We start from the raw sequence: 19,252 nt of genomic DNA, 5'->3' as shown, positions 1-19,252 counted from the left end.
ATCCCAAGAAACACTTTAAGATAAAGTCCCTATAGTTTATAGATACTCCAACCCAGTGTCCTCAATCTTTTTAAAATGCTACTTTTAACAAGGCTTTTGCAAAAGGAATGTATTTTGTCAGATTGTATTTTGATCCTAAGTATGGTCACCTTTATCGACTCTACCTATATATGAGGATTATGGGGTAAAGGAAGACAATGAAGGGACAAAGGTCTCCAATCGAGGCTGGCTGGATTCCTATAAACAGACCCTGAATTGTTGCCGTGCTCAGCTCTTCCTCTACCCCAAATGCTGAACCTCTGGACACTTAGCCCTATCTAGCCCCAACCCCCAACCTGAGCCTCCCCAGACTTCCCCACTCCCTGGGGAGAGAGAGGCTAAATGCCAGAGGAACAAAGCCACCCTAAATATGCTTATGATGAGAAAACCTCCCACATCCAGCCTCTAACCCCCCCTTCCCTCAACTCCCTGCTCTTGACTGTGGGCTCAGCCCCTGCAGATGGCAGCCTATACCACAAAAAGGCAACTTATTATTTTTTTTCCTGCTCTTTGCTGTAATTGGATTCATACTAAAGCAACCACGTCCCCATCAGAAAAGAAGGAGGGGGCAAGGGGAAGAGGCTGGGAGAGAAGGGAGGGACAAGAGTAGTAAGTGAGTGAGAGAGAGAGAGAGAAGAGGGCTCCAGATCGCCGAGTAAGCAGAAAAAGAACAAAAAAACAAAAAAAAAAAACCAAAACAAAAAAAAAAACCCAGGAATCTGAAAGAAGAACCAGACAACCACTTCCACAGAACAAACCCCCCAACTCCAGCCTGCTCCTGCTACTGAAATCCAAGGGGGAAACGAGACAGAACAAAGGAGCCCAGAGAGAGAAGAGACAGAGACACTAGGGGGGTGTGTGGGGCATAGGGGGTGTACAAGGCTCAGAATACCAACAGAGAGATTCCCAAAAGTTGCCCAGAATTGGGTGTGAACCATGTTCTGTGGCCCTAGCCCCGACGGGAGCCTGCTTCTCTCTCTCCTCACTCTCAGCACAGCCCTCACCTCCCTCTGCTCCGCAGACAGCAGCTTTAGCCCAGAAGTAAGTGTGATTCTCCCTCCTTCCCCCACTTCCTATCTGTCATGGGGGGTACAAGCCTCTTCGTTTCTCAAAAAGCCAAGAAAAGGGACTCAGATCTGCATGGGGGATTGTTTCTTGGGTGCCCCAGCCTCTCTGGCCCTGGGCTCTCCTCCCCTACTTTCCTCTCCCCTTTCATCTCCTGCCTCCAAGTTGGTAAAAACTTTTGTTTGTCTCCCAGTCCCATGCTTAACTTTCCCATTCCTTTCTTTAGGAAAGCTGCACAACTAGCGGGCAGAACTTTCCCCTTGAATCCCCCTGGGTTCTGAGCTCAGCTCTGGATCGGGTTGGGATTTGGATAAATATTTGGAGCCGGCTCAAACCCCGGCCGCTGTCCCCATTTCTTGTCATGTGCCGAGTTTGTTGTTTTTCCAACTTTCCACATCTCCAGTTCTCACTTGCACACCGCTCGCCCTGGAGCCAACCTCCCTCCTTCCTTCCCTCCCTCCCTCCATCTCTCCCCTCCAGCTTCATCTGCTCTGCTCATCCCCGGGCCGGGTGGGGGAGGGGGGAAAGAGTTAATCGTTTGGAAGTCTGGCACTGGAAGGAAAGGGAGCTCTGTGCCTCCCATCTCCCCTCCTCTAGTTTTTCCTTCCCTCGTCCCCTCCCCTTCGCTCTTCTCCGCTGGGTTCCTCTCCAGTCCTTCTTCCTCAGAGAACTGTTTCTGTGCCCTGGCGTCGAGGTCCACGGGGCGGTCACCCTGGCCTGGCTCGGCCCCACACCCGAGCTGGGGTTTCCATCCACACAAAGCTCTCCTTGTGAGCAAAGGGCTCCACAGGAGCTGGGCTTAGGGACTGGGGCACTTCTCTACCTCCCCTACCTCCCCAGTCTTCGGCATGCGGGGGAGGGGTGTCCTTTCTTTCTTTTTAATGTGAAAAAGGAAACTAGGGACGGGTTCTGAGGGAGAGTAGAACTGGGTCAAACCTGGCAGGAGAAGCCACCTTCACTGGCTTCTTCCTACCCTGACTTCCAAAGGGGAAGACCCTCAATGCATGTTTTTTCCACCTCTGGGTTAGTCTAACCTGCATCTTAGCCTTCTGTAGTCTCCCTCCCCCCCACCCCCAGCTGTCCCAGGCCATGGGTCTCCAGGTCTCCCAAAGGAAGCTGTGTGGGAGTTGTCTGTGGAGTTTTTTTTCTTCTCTCTGCTTTTTATTTTGGGGTGAAGGTGGGAGACAGATTTAACCAGCTTCTTATTTTGGGCCATCCCATCCCACTCAGCTCAGCCGTGGCAAAAGGCCTGGGTGCGGCAGGGAGGGGCTGGGTAGGGCAGTGGGGGAGAGGGAGGGGGAGAATCCAGAGTCAGCCCCTTTGGGCCCTGGGTAGTTGGGCAGTTTAAGAGAGCGGAAACATCTCTAGCCAGCAAGAAGGGAATCCCAGGCTGCAGGGAGGCTTTTGTGGTTATCTGTATCAACCCAGAGGCCCTGAATGGAAAAAATGTCTCCCTGATAAAGAAAAAGGTAGAGCCTGCCCTGAGGCTGGTGTTAGAGCAAGGGCTAGGAGGAGGCAGTTATCTTTCTAGGTTGGCAGTCTGGGGCCTAGAGTTCCAGCTACTCTATGGGATGAAGAGGAGAGTCTAGAACAAAAGGAGCTTGGGCATCTGTGGGACCTGCCCACTGCCAACTCCTGCCCTGATCCTAGCCAGCCTCCCCTCCTCTGGGGCCCTGGTCCAGGCCCTCTGAGGGGAGGGGCTGGGCAGCCCTGGCACTAGGCTAAACTGGGTCATAAGCGGTCCCAGTGCCAGAGCCACCATCTGCTTCTGGGCCTCTGCCTGGGCCACTGAGGGGTGGAGAGAGAGAGAGAGAGGAAGGGAGGAGCAGGGCCTAGGGGGGCCTGCTCCAGGGTGGGAGATGCTCAGGCAATGTTTCCAGGCCCCCACCCATGGCTCAGCAGTGGGAATCTAAACTAGGCAGGAAGATGGGAAGGGGCCTGTTGACCTTGGCTACCACCAGGGCTAGGCTCCTGGGTTCACTCCCACCCATCCTCCCCTACTCCCTACTCCATATAAATTCTAAGACAGGGAGAGTTCCAGAGACAGAATCCTTAACCCCAGAACCCCTGAGCCTCTCTCCCTAAGGAGTGCATGAGAGTGTTGGGGAGCTTCAGGGAACTGAAGCAAATTTTTCCTCTCCAGAGCCCCTCAAAATCTTGAACTAGGGGCCTTTTTTGTCCTAACTCTATAGCTGACCTCTAGACCCCATGGCTTGTATCTTACTTAGCCTTTCCCCGACCCTCACCACAGACACAAGAGTCTTCTCTTCTGTGGTCTCTGCTTCATTCCATGGTTCTTACCCCACTGGGCTTCCTGTCACTATGAGAGAGGGAAGAGACCCTGAGGCCTGGGAAGAGGGATTATTGGATCATTTCACTGGAAAGGATGAGAGAGGTCATCTGGTCCAACCTCCAATTTTCCAGATTAAGGAATCTGAGGCCCAAAGTAGCAAAATATCCAATTCAGTCTGATCCAAATCAATAGTCATAGATTGAGAGCCTAATCGTGTATTTCAGATTGTGCTAAGTTGGGAAAACTATAAGTTATAAATAAGAGATAGTTCCAGCTCCTTTGGAATTTTGTTTTCTTAGTTTCCCTAACTGTAATACTTTCTTGTTGTTTGACTCTAGAGAAGTCACTATCTTACTCTTGGCCTCAGTTTTCCTGTCTAAAAAATGGATTGGAAGCTGGTTGGGTTAGGCTTACAGGATGTAAATATTTATTGCCTGCTTCCCTAACTGGGACAGAGCCTGGGGGGGGGGGGGGAAAGGGAGGGTGGATTAATGTTATCTGAAAGTATCTTTAAAAATTTCGTTCCTGCTCTCCCCTCTACTCAACCCACCAGAAACCCTCAGAGCCTCAAAAATCAAGACAATGACCTGCTATTCTGTTGATTCAGTGCTGGAGACATCCCTTAATCCAGAGACCTCCCCTCCCCACCCCCAGTTTTTCTCCCAGTCTGATTTAAAGCTAAGGCAAGTACCTCAATGTAGCACTGCCCAACTACCCATCTCCTTCCCTGAAACAGTCATGTCTTCTTGTTAGGGGTAAGATGCCCAGGTCTTCCCCACAGGTAAAGCACAGGGATGATCTAGGAATGATGGGAGTTCCCTACATACTTGAGTACAGGCCACTGCAGGTCTTATGCATACATTGGCAGTGGGGCACACCTGGCCAGCCCAGCACAGGTCAGGACAGGCCTATGGCTCCCAGAGACCCAACATGCCTGAAATGGGTTTGTTCCAGAATTTAGGAGGTTAAGCTCCTTCCCTTCTCCCTCCTCTCTTCTCTCAAGGAGGGACTGAACAGAAAAGGGGGATGAAGGATCTTGAAGAGATTGATTTGTTTACAGTTTGGGCCCTACGTCCTATCAGCCCTTGTAGAATGGCTTCCCAGAATTAGTGTTGCAATGTCTATCCCTCTGGGCTCAGGTCCCCTGTCAGCTGCTCCTGAGTCACCCCTAGCCAACCCCACTGCAGAAGTCCCAACTCTACCGCCTGAGATATCACCCTTATGCAAAGTTTGGAGTTACCTAATTGCCACACGCACACTGAAGTCCCATCTGCAGCTAATAAATCTCTGTTCCTTTTTAGCCCTAACCCAAGTTTCTGGTAACTCTTCTTCCTATCCCTTAAAAATGCCAAACTAGGGAATAGTCCAAAGTATCTCTTGATCCTATCTCCACTCATTCTTCTACCTCTTTCCCCATAAAAGAATTCAAATATAGCCATACCCTATCTTCTGTACTTTACTCTTCCAATTTTAATTTTCAGGCTCTGGATACTACCTCATTGTTCCTACAATAAAGGCTGATTTTGTCAGAAATTGGGCTTTTACAATATGTGTGTGTTTATCATTCAAATATCAAAAAAAGCCTCCTTTCAATGTTGTTGTTTTTTTTAAAGAAAAAAACAACCTACCCAGCCTTTATCATATGAACAATTCATAAAACAGACTTTGAATCAAATACTATCTTCCCATTCAACCCCCCTTTCTTTTCCTTACCTCATTAGAATGCTGAAAGCAATTCATAGGCCTTTAGGGTAAACCATCAACCCAGAGGTCAGATGGTACCTGGAACAGGGATAATTTGATGGATATCATGTAATCTCAGTAAGTCACTTGGGCAAGTCATTTCCCTTTCCTCAGCCTCAGTTTCTTCATCTGTAAAATGTAAGCACTGGACTAGATGACCTCTAAGGTCTCTTGCAGCACTAATCTGTCTGTCTCTTCTCTGCCTTACTCATCTTACTCTTACCCAGGCATTCTTATAAATCCATTGGCTGGGGGTCATAGGGGTACCAGTGGACCCTATGGGCTGCTAATCTGTCATCCTTCAGTCTTGCCACCTGAATGACCTCCTTTTCTAGTCATACATCTATCTCTTTTTTTTTTTTAATTTTAGTGAGGCAATTGGGGTTAAGTGACTTGCCCAAGGTCACACAGCTAGTGTTAAGTGTCTGAGGCCGGATTTGAACTCAGGTACTCCTGATTCCAGGGCCGGTGCTCTATCCACAGCCGCCCCTATATATCTATCTCTTTGATACATCTATCTCTTTGAAGACCTTCTGCCACTTCTTGTGATAATTCTTCATTGGCTATAGGCTACAACCCTCCATGTGTTTGCATTGCCCTTTGAGTGACCTGAAGTTTTGATTCGCTAGAGACTATAGTATGCCATATGATTCACAGCCATAAAATGATATATTGGAGTTAAAAAGACAGGGATTTGTTTTAGGAAATGTAGGGCCATTAAGAGCATTGTATAATTTCCCAAATGTTAACTAGCCTATTCTCTTCCTACTCAGTTCTGGGCACAGGAATGGTGATAAACTTCAATGGAATATAGATTTCTAGATAGATGATACCTTCTCTAACATATCACTTTCTCTAATGCCACTGAGTTCAACCATATCATTTTATTTATTTGGGGGGGAGGCGGGGCAATGGGGGTTAAGTGACTTGCCCAAGGTCACACAGCTAGTAAGTGTCAAGTGTCTGAGGCCGCATTTGAACTCAGGTCCTCCTGAATCCAGGGCCAGTGCTTTATCCACTGCGCCACCTAGCTGCCCTCAACCATACCATTTTAAATGACGTGTCCAGGTCACACAGTTATTAGGAGTTTGAGGCAAGGTTTTAGTCCAGATTTTCCTTATCCCAGGTCCAGTGCCTTATCCAGGCATGAGGTTAGCACCATAGCCTTACACTAAGCACTTAGTCTATGATATTGCCATACCAACACCATGACCCTGACCAATCCTTTTTCCCCAATCTTCATGCACACCTATAACCTCAGTTCCTTTCTCTCTACCTTACTCCTGTCTTAGTACAAACCCTAATGGGTGCCCCAAAAGGATCATAAACACTGAATTCATGAGGCATGGGCTGCCTAGTCCCAGTGGGGACTTCATGCTAAGCTTTAAAAGCATCCTTTTTAGAGATATACTCCAAAGAGCTGGAAGGGGTCCTAGAGCTATTTTATTCATATTAAAGGAACCCTTTATTTTACAGAGAAGGAAACTGAAACCTAGAAATATAGCATTACTTATCCCAAAGTCATGCAATAAGTAACAAAGCCAGTTTTAGAGTCAGCCTAGCCCTTCCTCTGCCTGCTTCTCCTATAGTATATAGAGTACTGAATTCAAGAAGATCTGAGTTCAAAATCTGATTCAGATACATATTAACTGTGTGATCCTGGATAAGTGATTTAACCTCTCTCTGCTTAAGTTCCTTCACCTGTAAAAAGGAGAAAATTAGACTAACTCAAAATGGCTTGTGATATCCCTCCCACCTCTAAATCCATGACCCTAAGGGCCTTCCCCAAGCATCTCAATTTACTAAGGACACTTTACTGACAGGAAAAATGACATTGGTGGGGAAAGTCCCAAGGTACGATTCTGTTATTTTTTTCAAGCCCACTGTTTTTTCATCCTCACCAAAATCATAATAGCCCAATACTCCCAATTCCTAACCAGACCAAGTGGTTAGGCTATTCCACAGAGCAACGTTAATACTTATGATATATGTGTGTTTTAGTCATTTTTTTCAGTTGTATCTAGCTTTTTGTGACCCCATTTGGGGGTTTCTTGGCAGAGATACTGGAGTGGTTTGCCATTTCCTTCCCCAGCTTATTTTACAGATGAGGAAACTGAAGCAAACAGGGTTAATTGACTTGCCCAGGGTCATACAGCTAGTAGGTGTCTGAACCCAGATTTGAACTTAGAAAGATGTCTTCCAGACTCCAGACCCAGAGCTCTATCCACTGTACCATCTAGCTTCCCGTGATATATATGTATATCATAGGATTCTGAGCTGGAGAAGATCTTAGAGATGATCCAAGCAGAATCACTGAATCTCAGAATGGGAAGGACCCTCAAAGGCCATCTAGACCAATTGGTACTAAGGGGCAGCTAGGTGGCACAGTGGATAAAGCACCAGCCCTGGATTCAGGAGGACCTGAGTTCAAGTCTGACCTCAGACACTTGATTGACACTTACTAGCTGTGTGACCTTGGGCAAGTCACTTACCCTCATTGCCCCGCAAAAAAACTAAAAATAATTAGACCAAATGGTACTCGATGGAGAATTCTCTCTGTGAAATAGCCGTCCATTCTCAGCTTGAAGACCTCCAGTGAGAAACCCACCACCTCCCAAGACTGTTCACCTTGCTTTTAGATACTCTCATCCTTTTGTTTCTATCAAACCAAAGTCTACCTCTGCTACTGCTCCCTTCTCATTCTGCCTTCCGAGGCCAAGAAGAACAGGTTTGATCTGTTTGCCACTGGACAGTCTTTCAGATGCTTGAAGATAGCTCCATATTCCTACTAAATCTAGTTTTCTCTGGGCTAAGCACCCCTAAACCTGCATTTCATCCCTATCATCTCCAGTCTCTTCGGCATCCTGGTCACCCTATTCTAGACACATTCCAAAATGTCAATATCCTCCCTAAAATCAAATCATTTCCTTCATTCTAGACAATATGCTTCTCAATATAGTGTAGGGTACTACTGTTTTAGCTGCCCTGTCACACTGTTGACTAATATTGAGCTTGCTGTTCACGAACCCCCCCATCTTTTCCCCATTACTTATTTTCTCATAATCACTTTTTAAAAAAAAAATAAAAGTATTTTATTATTTTTCAGTTACATGTAGAGATAGTTTTCAACATTTGTTTATATAAGATTTCAAATTTCAAATTTTTTCCCCTCCCTCCCCCCTCCCCTAGACAGCAGGTAATCTGATATAGGTTATTTATATATATATATATATAATATTATATATATATAATATTAAACATCATAACCACTTGTTAATCCTAATTTAAAAGAAAAAGATTTATTGATACCTTATTTTCATATCACAGTTATTTCCAGATATAAGCCCATTTGCCCTGCTATGACCCTGAGATTGGTTTGCTTTGGTTAAACAAAACCAGTGGATACAATGAGAATGCCTGACACTGCATTCAACATTCCATACCCCTAACCCTTTCTTCTCAACTGAAAGGAAAGACCATTCTATATTTATGAAGTTCATTTTTGTTTTTTTGTTTTGTTTTGTTTTTCGAAGCAATGAGGGTTAAGTGATTTTCCCAAGGTCACACAGCTAGTAAGTGTCAAGTGTCTGAGGTCAGATTTGAACTCAGGTCCTGAATCCAGCGTCTACGTTTTATCCACTGCGCCACCTAGCTGCCCCAAAGTTCATTTTTTAAATCCAATTTAAAACTTTAGATCTACCCCTTTTTCATCTTAGTGAGATTGGCTGTTGTTCTAATGCATCAAGGATCTCTTTAGATCCTGACTTTGTCATCCAAAGTGCTACCCATCCCTTCCAGTTCCATATTATCTACAAATTTGACAAGCATACCTGCCTTCTAAACCATCAACTGATTAATTGGTTGAACGGTAGAGGATCAAGAACAGATCCCTGGGATCTTTTACTTGGGCCTTCTCTCCAAGGTGACCTCAATTCTCATTAATTACCACTCTTTGGGTCCTATCATTCAGCAAATTCCTGCTTTCAACCATCACCTAGCCCAGATCTCTCCATCTTAGATCCCCAAGGAATGCTTTGTTTCTGAAATCTCAGGCTACTATGTCCAACTCCCTCATTTTACAGATGAAGAAACAGTCCCTAAGAAATTAAGTGACCCAAAGACCACAGTAAGTAGAATAGCCTTAATTTGAACCCAAGTCCTCATACTACTATCACAGGACCAATCTTAACCTCTCAGGTCAAGATTTTTTTTTTTTTTGCTGGGCAATTGGGGTTAAGTGACTTGCCCAGGATCACACAGCTAGTAAGTGTTAAGTGTCTGAGGCAGGATTTGAACTCAGGTCCTCCTGAATCCAGGGCTGGTGCTCTATCCACTACGCCATCTAGCTGCCTCTTCAGGTCAAGATTTAGACAAAATATTAGATGCTTCTGGGTCTGTCTTCCCAGGAAAGAAGACAGACTAGCTCATACCTGGTGCTTCTCAGCCTTTCAACGCTCATCCAGAGGAGAAGCCTAGTCTAGTCCATTAAAGGGGTTGAGGGGACCTAGGATCTGGGGATGTAAAATGCTGAAAGGATAGAGGGAACAAAGCCTCCTTGTTCCTTGCCTGCCCCTTAGAGAGTCAACGACTACTCCCTTCTCCCTTCCAGGCTTGGCTCCAACAGTATGGCTACCTCCCCCCTGGAGACCTGCGTACCCACACCCAGCGCTCTCCCCAGTCCCTCTCTACCGCTATTGCCGCCATGCAGAGGTTCTACGGGCTGCGTGTTACAGGCACTGCTGATGGAGACACCATGAAGTGAGTGCCAGATGCCAGCTTGGACCTGATCTGGCCCCCCTGACTTCTCCACTGCCCTTCCCCACCCCCTAGACCTCATCATTAATAATAGCTAACATTCACTATGTACCAGGCACTGCTAAGTGCTTTACAGTTATCTTATTGGATCCTTACAACCCTGGGAGGTAGGGACTATTATAATCCTTATAATTTTACAGATGAGGAAACTGAGGCAGACAGAAGTTAAGTGACTTGCCCAGGGTCACACAGCTAGTAAGTGTTTGAAGCCAGATTTTTTTTTTTTAGTGAGGCAATTGGGGTTAAGTGACTTGCCCAGGGTCACACAGCTAGTAAGTGTTAAGTGTCTGAAGCCAGATTTGAACTCAGGGACTCCTGACTCCAGGGCCGGTGCTCTACCCACTGCGCCACCTGCCCCTGAAGCCAGATTTGATTTCAAGTCTTCCTGACTCCAAGCCCTGTGCTCTAGCCACTGTACCACCTGGCTGTCTCAATCAATCGATTAATTAATTAATTAGTCAATAAAGCATTTATTACCATGATCCAGGCTATACTAGGCAATAGAGATACAAAAACAAAAGTTGAAACAGTGCTCAAGGAGCTCATATTCTCCTTACATTTGTCACCCATTACCCACATAACAGGCATTCAGAAACACTGGCTGACTATCCCTCTCCCTTGAAGTGATCCTACCCTTACCCATACACTGACCTGGGCCATCTCCACACATGGGCCCTGCCTTTCAATTCATCTACAAAATATTTATTAAATAACAACTTATATACCAGGCACTGTGGCAGGCACTGAAGATACAGGTGAAAACTAAACAGGTCTTGCGCCCTTCCTTCCCCCCCACAGATCCCCCATCTTTACCCAGCATTCTTTGATCCCCCTCCCACACTGACCCTGACCCTCTCCTCCCCCATCCTCAGGGCCATGAAGCGCCCCAGATGTGGTGTCCCAGACAAATTTGGTGCAGAAATCAAGGCCAATGTCCGGAGGAAGCGCTATGCCATCCAGGGTCTAAAATGGCAACATAACGAGATCACATTTTGGTGAGTCCCAGGGAGGTACAGAGGACAGACTTTTTGCTGGGTTCACACTCAGTCTGCTATGCTTAAGAGGCATAGACCTCCCCTCCCCCAACTGCAGAAAAAAGGAGCATTGCTCCCATCCCTAGCCCAAGCCCAGATGGAGGAGAAGGGGAATGGGGCACTCCTGGGAGATTGTGGGGCCTATGGAGCAATAACTATGGATGGGATATCCCAATGCTGGGAGGAAAGGCACCTCCTGAACTCAAGGAACAAAGGCAGAAGGAAGAGCCCTGTTTTGAGGGGATTGGAAGAATGGAGAGTACAATCCCTGGAGTGGGGAATAGGGAGGGCTCCCTATACTCACTACACTAATTATTATACCTCATGTCTTCTTCCCCCACTCTGGACTCCAGCATTCAGAATTACACACCCAAAGTAGGTGAATATGCCACATTCGAAGCTATCCGAAAAGCCTTCAAAGTGTGGGAGGGAGCAACACCTCTGCGCTTCCGTGAGGTCCCCTATTCCTACATACAAGATGGTCACGAGAAGCAAGCGGACATCATGATCTTCTTTGCGGAGGGCTTTCACGGGGACAGCACACCCTTTGACGGGGAAGGTGGCTTCTTGGCCCACGCATATTTCCCCGGCCCTAACATTGGCGGAGACACTCACTTTGATTCAGCTGAGCCCTGGACTGTCCGAAATGAGGATCTCAATGGTGAGTAAGGTGGTCAGGGTGAGAGAGAGAGAAGAGTATGGGGACCGAGGAGATGAAACAAACTTCATGGAGATATGAAGTACAATAGTATCATTCTGGTATAAAGGGAAAGGTTATTGACTCTCAGGAGTCAGGTGACCTGGAAATAACATAGCCAAACATTCCTCAGGTTTGTGAGAGTGTGGACTCCTTTCATATATGGTTTGGACCATATCACTACTGAGTCCCATCCAACTCTCAAATTCCAGGATTCTTGTTCAAATCCTACCAGTGAAACCTTTGTAATCTACATAACCACCCAGGGTCTCAGTTTTCTCATTTATAAAATGAATGGATTGGCTTAGATGACCTCTGAAGTCTCTTCTACCTCTTGATCTTTTTCCTTGTCCTCTCAGATGTAGCTTGCTCTAAGAAATTTCTTTTCCATCAGATTCTGCCCAGCTAATGTGCCATGATTTAGTTAATAGAGGGCTAACCTTGGAATTAGGAAAACTTGCGTTCAGCCTCAGACACATAGTTCTGTGATCATATGAGATCAAGTCATTTAACTCTGAAGTGCTAGAGGTACTTCCTTTTTTTTTCCTTAAGTAATATTTTATTTTTTCTCAATAACATGTAAAAACAACTTTTAACATTCATTTAAAATTCTTTGAGATCCAAATTCTCTCCCTCCCTTCCTCTCCTCCCCTTTCCCTGAGATGGCAAGCAATTTGATATAGGTTTAGTCATGTTGTGAAGGAAAACAGACCAAAAAGAAAAACACACACACAAAAATAAAGTGCAAAATAATATGCTTCAATCTGTATTCAGACTCTATTAGTTCTTTTTTTTTTTTTTTTTGCGAGGCAATTGGGGTTAAGCGACTCACCCAGGGTCACACAGCTAGTAAGTGTTAAGTGTCTGAGGCCAGATTTGAACTCAGGTCCTCCTGACTCCAGGGCCGGTGCTCTATCCACTGCGCCACCTAGCTGCCCCTCTATCAGTTCTTTCTCTGTTGGTGGATAGCATTTTTCATTATGAGTCCTTTGGAATTGTCTTGCATATTTGTATTGCTGAAAATAGCTGTCATTCACAGTTGATTATCACACAATATTGCTGTACCTGTATACAATATTCTCCTGGTTCTGCTCACCTCACTTTGCATTAGTTCATGTAAATCTTTCCAGCTTTTTCTGAAAGTCAGAGGCACTTCTAAAAGTAAAAGATACAGACTTTGCCCATCTACATCTATTGAGGGAGTTTCCCATACCAATGAAGTAATAAGCCCCCTGTTGCCTTCCAAAGAACACCTCCACTTCTTGGGAGAATCTGTGGCACAATGGAGGGGGGAGAGAGAGAAAGAGAGAGAGAGAGAGAGAGAGAGAGAGAGAGAGAGAGAGAGAGAGAGAGAGAGAGAGAGAGAAACTCAGGAAACTTGACTGAAGCTTCTCCTAAAACTCCTAAGTTCCTAAGGTATGTGGGGTATTGGCTCTATAACCAATTCCTGGGATTCTTGTCCATAGCTTGCCTTTGGTCATGGCATCATAGGATTGAGAGCTGGAAAGGTTCTTAGAGATCAGTAAGTCTAACTCCCTCTTTTTATTTTTGTTTTCGTCGGGCAATGGGGGTTAAGTGACTTGCCCAGGGTCACACAGCTAGTTAGTGTCAAGTGTCTGAGGTTGGATTTGAACTCAGGTTCTCCTGAATCAAGGGCTGGTGCTTTTATGTTTTTTTGTTTTTGTTTGTTTTTTTGTTGTTTTGTTTTTAGTGAGGCAATTGGGGTTAAGTGACTTGCCCAGGGTCACACAGCTAGTAAGTGTTAAGTGTGTGAGGCCGGATTTGAACTCAGGTCCTCCTGACTCCAGGGCCAGTGCTCTATCCACTGCGCCACCTAGCTGCCCCCCTTAACTCCCTCTTTTTACAAATAAGGAAATTGAGGCCCAGAGAGGTCAAGTGAATTATCCAAGGTCACTCAGATTTAGTAGCAGAACTAGGCTTTGAAACCCAGTTCCATCTTGATGTCCTTCAAAATATTTTGTGAAATACCAATCTCTACAGTGAAGCCCATTCATTCTATTCCTTGTTCCACCTCCCCATTTGTAGGGCAGGAATGACTTGAGTTTATGACCCAATTAACAAAGCTATGGCAGAGTGTAGAGCTCAGAGTCTGCCAGGTGGGTGAGGGTGTGGTTACGCAGACTGTGGGCTGGGTTGGATAGGGAACTGAGGCCTGGGGCAGCTACAGAAGCAATAGAGGGGAGCTGCCCATGTGACAGGACCTGCTCCTTTCAGGGAATGACATATTCCTGGTGGCTGTACATGAGCTGGGCCATGCACTGGGTCTGGAGCACTCCAATGATCCCTCCGCCATCATGGCCCCCTTCTACCAGTGGATGGACACAGAGAACTTTGTCCTTCCTGAGGATGATCGCCGGGGCATCCAGCAACTCTATGGTGAGCTAGCTCTCTGATCCCCTCATAGTCTCCCCTCTCTTGAACCTTGTTTCATCTCAGCCCTTCACAGGCTCATTTCCTCCTGACGGCTGATTATCATTAGTAGTAATAATACCCATGCTTAAAAACACACACACACATCAAGAGCAAAGAATCTCTTTGGATTCTTGTTGCCCAGCACAGTGCCTAGCAGACAGTTGACACTTAGTAAATGCCTGTTGAATTGAATCCAACTGAATGCAGTTTAGTTGGTCTCTTTCCATTTCCTTTCTCTACATCTCTCTCCATTTCCTCACACCCCACTTCTGCCCATATAGAACTCACTCTCTCTTCCTTGAGGAGGTCTCAGTCCTTTCCAACTGAGGCCATGTCTGATATGCACCTGTTCTTGGTCCCAGGGAGTAAGTTTGCACCCCCCACCAAGAATCCTTCACAACCCAGGACCACCTCCAAGCCCTCTGTCCCAGGCAAGCCCAAAAACCCCACCTACGGACCTAACATCTGTGATGGGAACTTTGACACAGTGGCAGTGCTTCGGGGGGAAATGTTTGTCTTCAAGGTAAGGGGAAGCAAGAATAAAGCTGTTGGGGATGGAGAGCTAGAGTTTGGGGACATAAGGGATTCTGACCTGGAAGTGGGAGGAGGCCTACAAGAGGTGTTTCAGAATAGCTCAATGCCTAAAACCTGGTGAGGGAGGGACAGTGACAAGATGGGAACAGCAGATACAAGAGGCACCATCTCTGCTTCCCTTTGCCCCATTTAGGAGCGGTGGTTCTGGCGAGTTCGGAATAACCAGGTGATGGATGGGTATCCGATGCCCATTGGTCAGTTCTGGAGGGGCCTGCCTGCTTCTGTCAACACAGCCTATGAAAGAAAGGATGGCAAATTTGTCTTCTTCAAAGGTAACCAGGCATTTGGCTTAGGGGGCCTAAAGATTCTAGGCGTTCTGGGGTAGGGGAGGCATCTCCTTTGGAATAACAGACTCCTCCATGAATCTGTGGGTCTCTGAGGCCTGAACTAGCCACAGTTTTCCTTCCTGCTTCCCTCTCCAAAGGAGACAAACACTGGGTGTTCGATGAGGCCTCCCTGGAACCTGGCTACCCCAAGCACATCAAGGAGCTGGGAAGGGGCCTACCCACCGACAAGATTGATGCAGCACTTTTCTGGATGCCCAGTGGAAAGACCTACTTCTTCCGGGGAAATAAGTGAGGACCCCACTCTCCACCCCCTAAAAACTTGTAGCTCAGGCACCCAGGCCCTCTCCCAGAGAAATGCACCCTCCTAGCCCTGTAGAGATCTTTCCCACACAAAGTGACTGGCCATCGGCTGTTGCCTAGCAACAGCAGCCAAAATCAGGTGCTAAATCAAATCAGTGGGATGTGACCCGGTCATCGTTTCGGACCTGGTCATTTGGTGCTTTCTGCCCACTGCAACCCTCCCTCCCTCCCTCCCTCCCTCCATTCCAACTCCCCACCCCACCCCCCAAGCTCCACCCAGGCTGTCTGGCCTCCTCTTGACAAACTCTATGATTAAAAGCTGGTGATGGTTCATGTGAGGGCTAATCATGGGTACTGTAGGAGGCTCAGTCCCTCCCCTTCCCCCATGCTGCAATCCCTCATTATCAGGCAGGCATTCCCCATGTGCACAATCCACAGCTCTATCTAAGGATGAGCCGCCTGGGACTCTATCCCTAGGGCACTGAAATTTAAAGAGTGCTGACCACATATGCATTCCTTTAACTGGTGGCACAGAAATAATTGAGCTTAGCACCTAGTTAGGAAAAATAATTAAAGTAGGAAGCAACCAAAGTGTCCAATTCCCTCACTTACACACTGCAGTCACATTCCAAGTCAAGTTCTGGCCAGCTCTGCCCTGTAATCTGACCCTCCACCTCCCTTGGACAGGCTTTCCAGCATTAGCCTTACAATGATGTAGGGTCTCTCTCCCCACCATAAGACATTTTCCTGAGATCTTTCCCTCTATGAGAGAATGTCCTGGGGACTCCCCATTGCAACTGAATTTGCCTTAAAAAGTCAATTTGGGCATACATTTGGGGACGGGGGCAGCTCACTTGTTCTGAGCATCAAAATTACTGCACTTCGAGGCAGCATTGAAGATAGACTGTTAGACTTGGAATTAGGAAAACCTGAGTTTGAATCCTGCCTCAGATACTTTTACTAGCTGTAGGACCCTGGGAAAGTCACTTAACCTCTCCGCTTTGGTTTCTTCATTTTTTTTGTTGTTGGGTTTTTTGTTTTGTTTTTTTTTTTTTGGTGAGGCAATTGGGGTTAAGTGATGGTTTCTTCATTTGTAAAGGAAGAACAATAATAGCACTGACCTCAGGATTGTTGTAAGGGTCAGAGAAGACGCACTGCGAACCTTAAAGCACTCAGTAAATGTCAGCTCTTCTTATTTGCTACAGTTTCCAACTGACCCTTTTTCCTACTCTTCCTCAGGTACTACCGCTTCAATGAGGAGTTCAGATCAGTGGACAGCGAGTACCCCAAAGATATCAAAGTCTGGGAAGGAATCCCAGAATCCCCCAGGGGGTCATTCATGGGCAGTGATGAAGGTGAGAGACTGAGGAAGCAGGCCAGCCAGCCAGCCTCTCCGGGCCTCTGTTTCCTCTTCTGTAAATTGAGGGCAGGGGTGGATTTGGGGATCTTGCTCTAAGGTTTGCTTCTAGCTCTGAATCTTAGGGTCCCATAAGGCAGGAAGGATGGGAGGTGAGGAAAGGAAAATGCCTGAGCCGGGAAGGACAGGAAGGAAGGAGACTGCACAGTGACTCTTAATGGAGCCTTCTTTTCATCTCTGCCTTTCTTCGGGCCCTTTCCTGTTTCTAGGGATCCCTCTCTCTGCCTTCCTGGACTCTCTCCCCAGCCCCTCTGGTCCTTTTGCCCTCCTTTGTTCCTTCCTCCCCATCATCCAACACAATTTGTGTCTTCCCCACAGCTTTCACCTATTTCTACAAGGGGAACAAATACTGGAAATTCAATAACCAGAAGCTAAAAGTGGAGCCTGGCTACCCCAAATCCGCGCTTCGGGACTGGATGGGCTGCCCCTCTGGGGGCCGGCCTGATGAGACTGAGGAAGAGACTGAGGTGATCATCATTGAAGTGGATGAGGAGGGCAGTGGTTCAGTGAACGCGGCCGCCATTGTGCTCCCCGTACTTCTGCTCCTCTGTGTCATTGCTGTCGGCCTGGCCGTCTTCTTCTTCAAACGCCACGGGACCCCCAAGAAGCTGCTCTACTGCCAGCGTTCCCTGCTGGACAAGGTCTGACCCCCCCAACAGGCTGGGGGGCTGGCACCCCTCCCCTGCCCACCCCCACCACACAGACTTTGCCTCTGGGGGCCAGGGGCTACAGGTGTAGGGGGAGGGATGGTCCCATATTTCCTCATGGTCTCCTTGATGCCCCACAACTCTCCTTCTGTCCCCTTCACCCCCAATCCCTTTCCTTGCATCCTCCCCCTCCTTCTGCTCCCCTCACTTCATCACTATACAGGTCCCTAGGGTACTGAGCAGCAGTAGCATCATAGAGGCCCCTTGTCTCCCTCTGGGGAGCTCTCCTACTTGGTGCCATCCCCAACCCTGCTGGTCATCCTGGGGGCTCCGCACTTGAAGGCTAGTACTCTCTGGCCTCCCTGGTGAAGGTCAAAGTCTGGGTCACCTGCTCCTTTTCCTTTCCTGGACATAACCTTGCACCTCTGAACTTTAACCTCAGGAGGCTCTGCATGCTTCCATCCCCACAGACCCCCAGGTCTGCCAAGTTGGTAGCTTACCACCCCCTTTTCTGGCTAAAATGAACCTCAGTAAGGAAAGAGGAAAAGGCTCTGTGGGAATCTGCAGGGGCAGAGGTAGTGGGGTTGTGTGGGACGGAGTATTTCATTCCCAGGGTTGCCCATCCCAAACCATCGGGGTTGGAACACAGACAAAGGAAAACAGGGTGGCCATTTTGCTTTCAGCGTTGCTGGGTCAATCCATCTCCCTCCTCATGGGAATCATCTGTTTCTTTCCCACTCACCTGTTCACTCCAAGGAATTTCTTTGCAAGTCAAAAAGCTTGAACCTTTAAGGAATAAACTTAGTAGGGGAAAAATCCTCAGCTGCCCCACCTCACGTCTCCCCAGCTCTGTCCCTGCCCAGTCCCCTTCCAAACCTTAACCTTGGATTTGGGAAACCAAGGTTGGAAGAGCCAGCCATAGGGTAGCTACTGAGGGAAGGGATGGGACCAAGGAGAGAGGGCAGAGTCATGGAAACTCAGGGGTGTAGCTATATAGAGAAAGAAGAGACTGAAAAAAGGATCAATGGCCCAGTGATCGGGTGGAGAGACTGTTAACAATGGAAGCAAGAGCCACATGGAGAAGGAGTGGAGCTGGGGCTGGGACCCAGGGGCAGGGGTGGGGGAAGAAGGGAATGGTAGACTAAGAGAAGATAAAAGGGAATAAACCAAACCAAAAGACTAAACTAGAGGACGTAGCTGGTGCCAAGGGTTGGGGTTAGAATTGACTAGTGAGGAGTTCTATGATGGGGGCGGGGCATTTATGAAGGCTAGAGAAAGGGGCTGGTTTAGAGAGGAGATACTTTTTTAAAAAATTGGTCCCCACACCTTTGCATGTGAGCAGGACCCAAGGAGAGGGGACTCAATGAAAGCTGGGGTAAGAAGGAGGAATAATAAAAGATGATAGTAGAGCTCCTAGAGATAGTAACAATGTCCTGAGCCCAGATGGAATAGGCTAGGCTAGTGCCCAGTGAAACCTCTTCAGAGGTCTGGCCTGCTTGCTGGGGTCCGGGTTCTGACCCTAAACGGTTGGGATGAATCTTGGCCATGGTGAGAAGAGCTGAGCAGCCTCAGCCCCCTATGTAGTCAGGAGGGAGGGCTGGGATTTAGCTCTCAGCCCTGGGTGTTTCCTGGGTGACATTAGTCTACCTTCGCATCCGTGATTCCTCTCCTTACACCTTAACCTTAGCATTACCCCTCTTTGTCCTGGACCGCCCCTCCCCTTTCCCCACCTAACTTGTCCATTTCCAAACTCCTTCAGCCACCAGAAGGTAGACATGGTACTGGGGGACTTGGGAGAGGGAGGAACCTTGTGGGGAAGGGAAAAGGGAGAAAGGGGAAGGGGGGAAAAGGGAGGGGGGGCACATCATGGGGATGGGGTCAACGGTGC

At 47.4% G+C, this 19,252-nt stretch overlaps 1 protein-coding gene across 1 annotated transcript; it reads left to right on the top strand.

Annotated features, from left to right (window-relative positions):
- Positions 1-667: 667 nt before the first annotated feature.
- Positions 668-19,191, top strand: MMP14 (matrix metallopeptidase 14). Its single transcript, XM_043990237.1, has 10 exons — positions 668-1,080; positions 9,750-9,898; positions 10,828-10,950; positions 11,343-11,650; positions 13,922-14,083; positions 14,482-14,642; positions 14,847-14,985; positions 15,138-15,288; positions 16,540-16,655; positions 17,036-19,191. Exons 1-10 carry the CDS (start codon positions 976-978, stop codon positions 17,362-17,364), a joined length of 1,743 nt encoding a protein of 580 aa, XP_043846172.1. The 5' UTR covers positions 668-975; the 3' UTR covers positions 17,365-19,191.
- Positions 19,192-19,252: the final 61 nt, after the last annotated feature.

The sequence above is a fragment of the Dromiciops gliroides genome, chromosome 2 (genome assembly GCF_019393635.1).
Source record: "Dromiciops gliroides isolate mDroGli1 chromosome 2, mDroGli1.pri, whole genome shotgun sequence".
Taxonomy (NCBI): domain Eukaryota; kingdom Metazoa; phylum Chordata; class Mammalia; order Microbiotheria; family Microbiotheriidae; genus Dromiciops; species Dromiciops gliroides.
The sequence above is the reverse complement of the archived record's forward strand: the minus strand, read 5'-3'. Positions and strand labels throughout refer to the sequence as shown.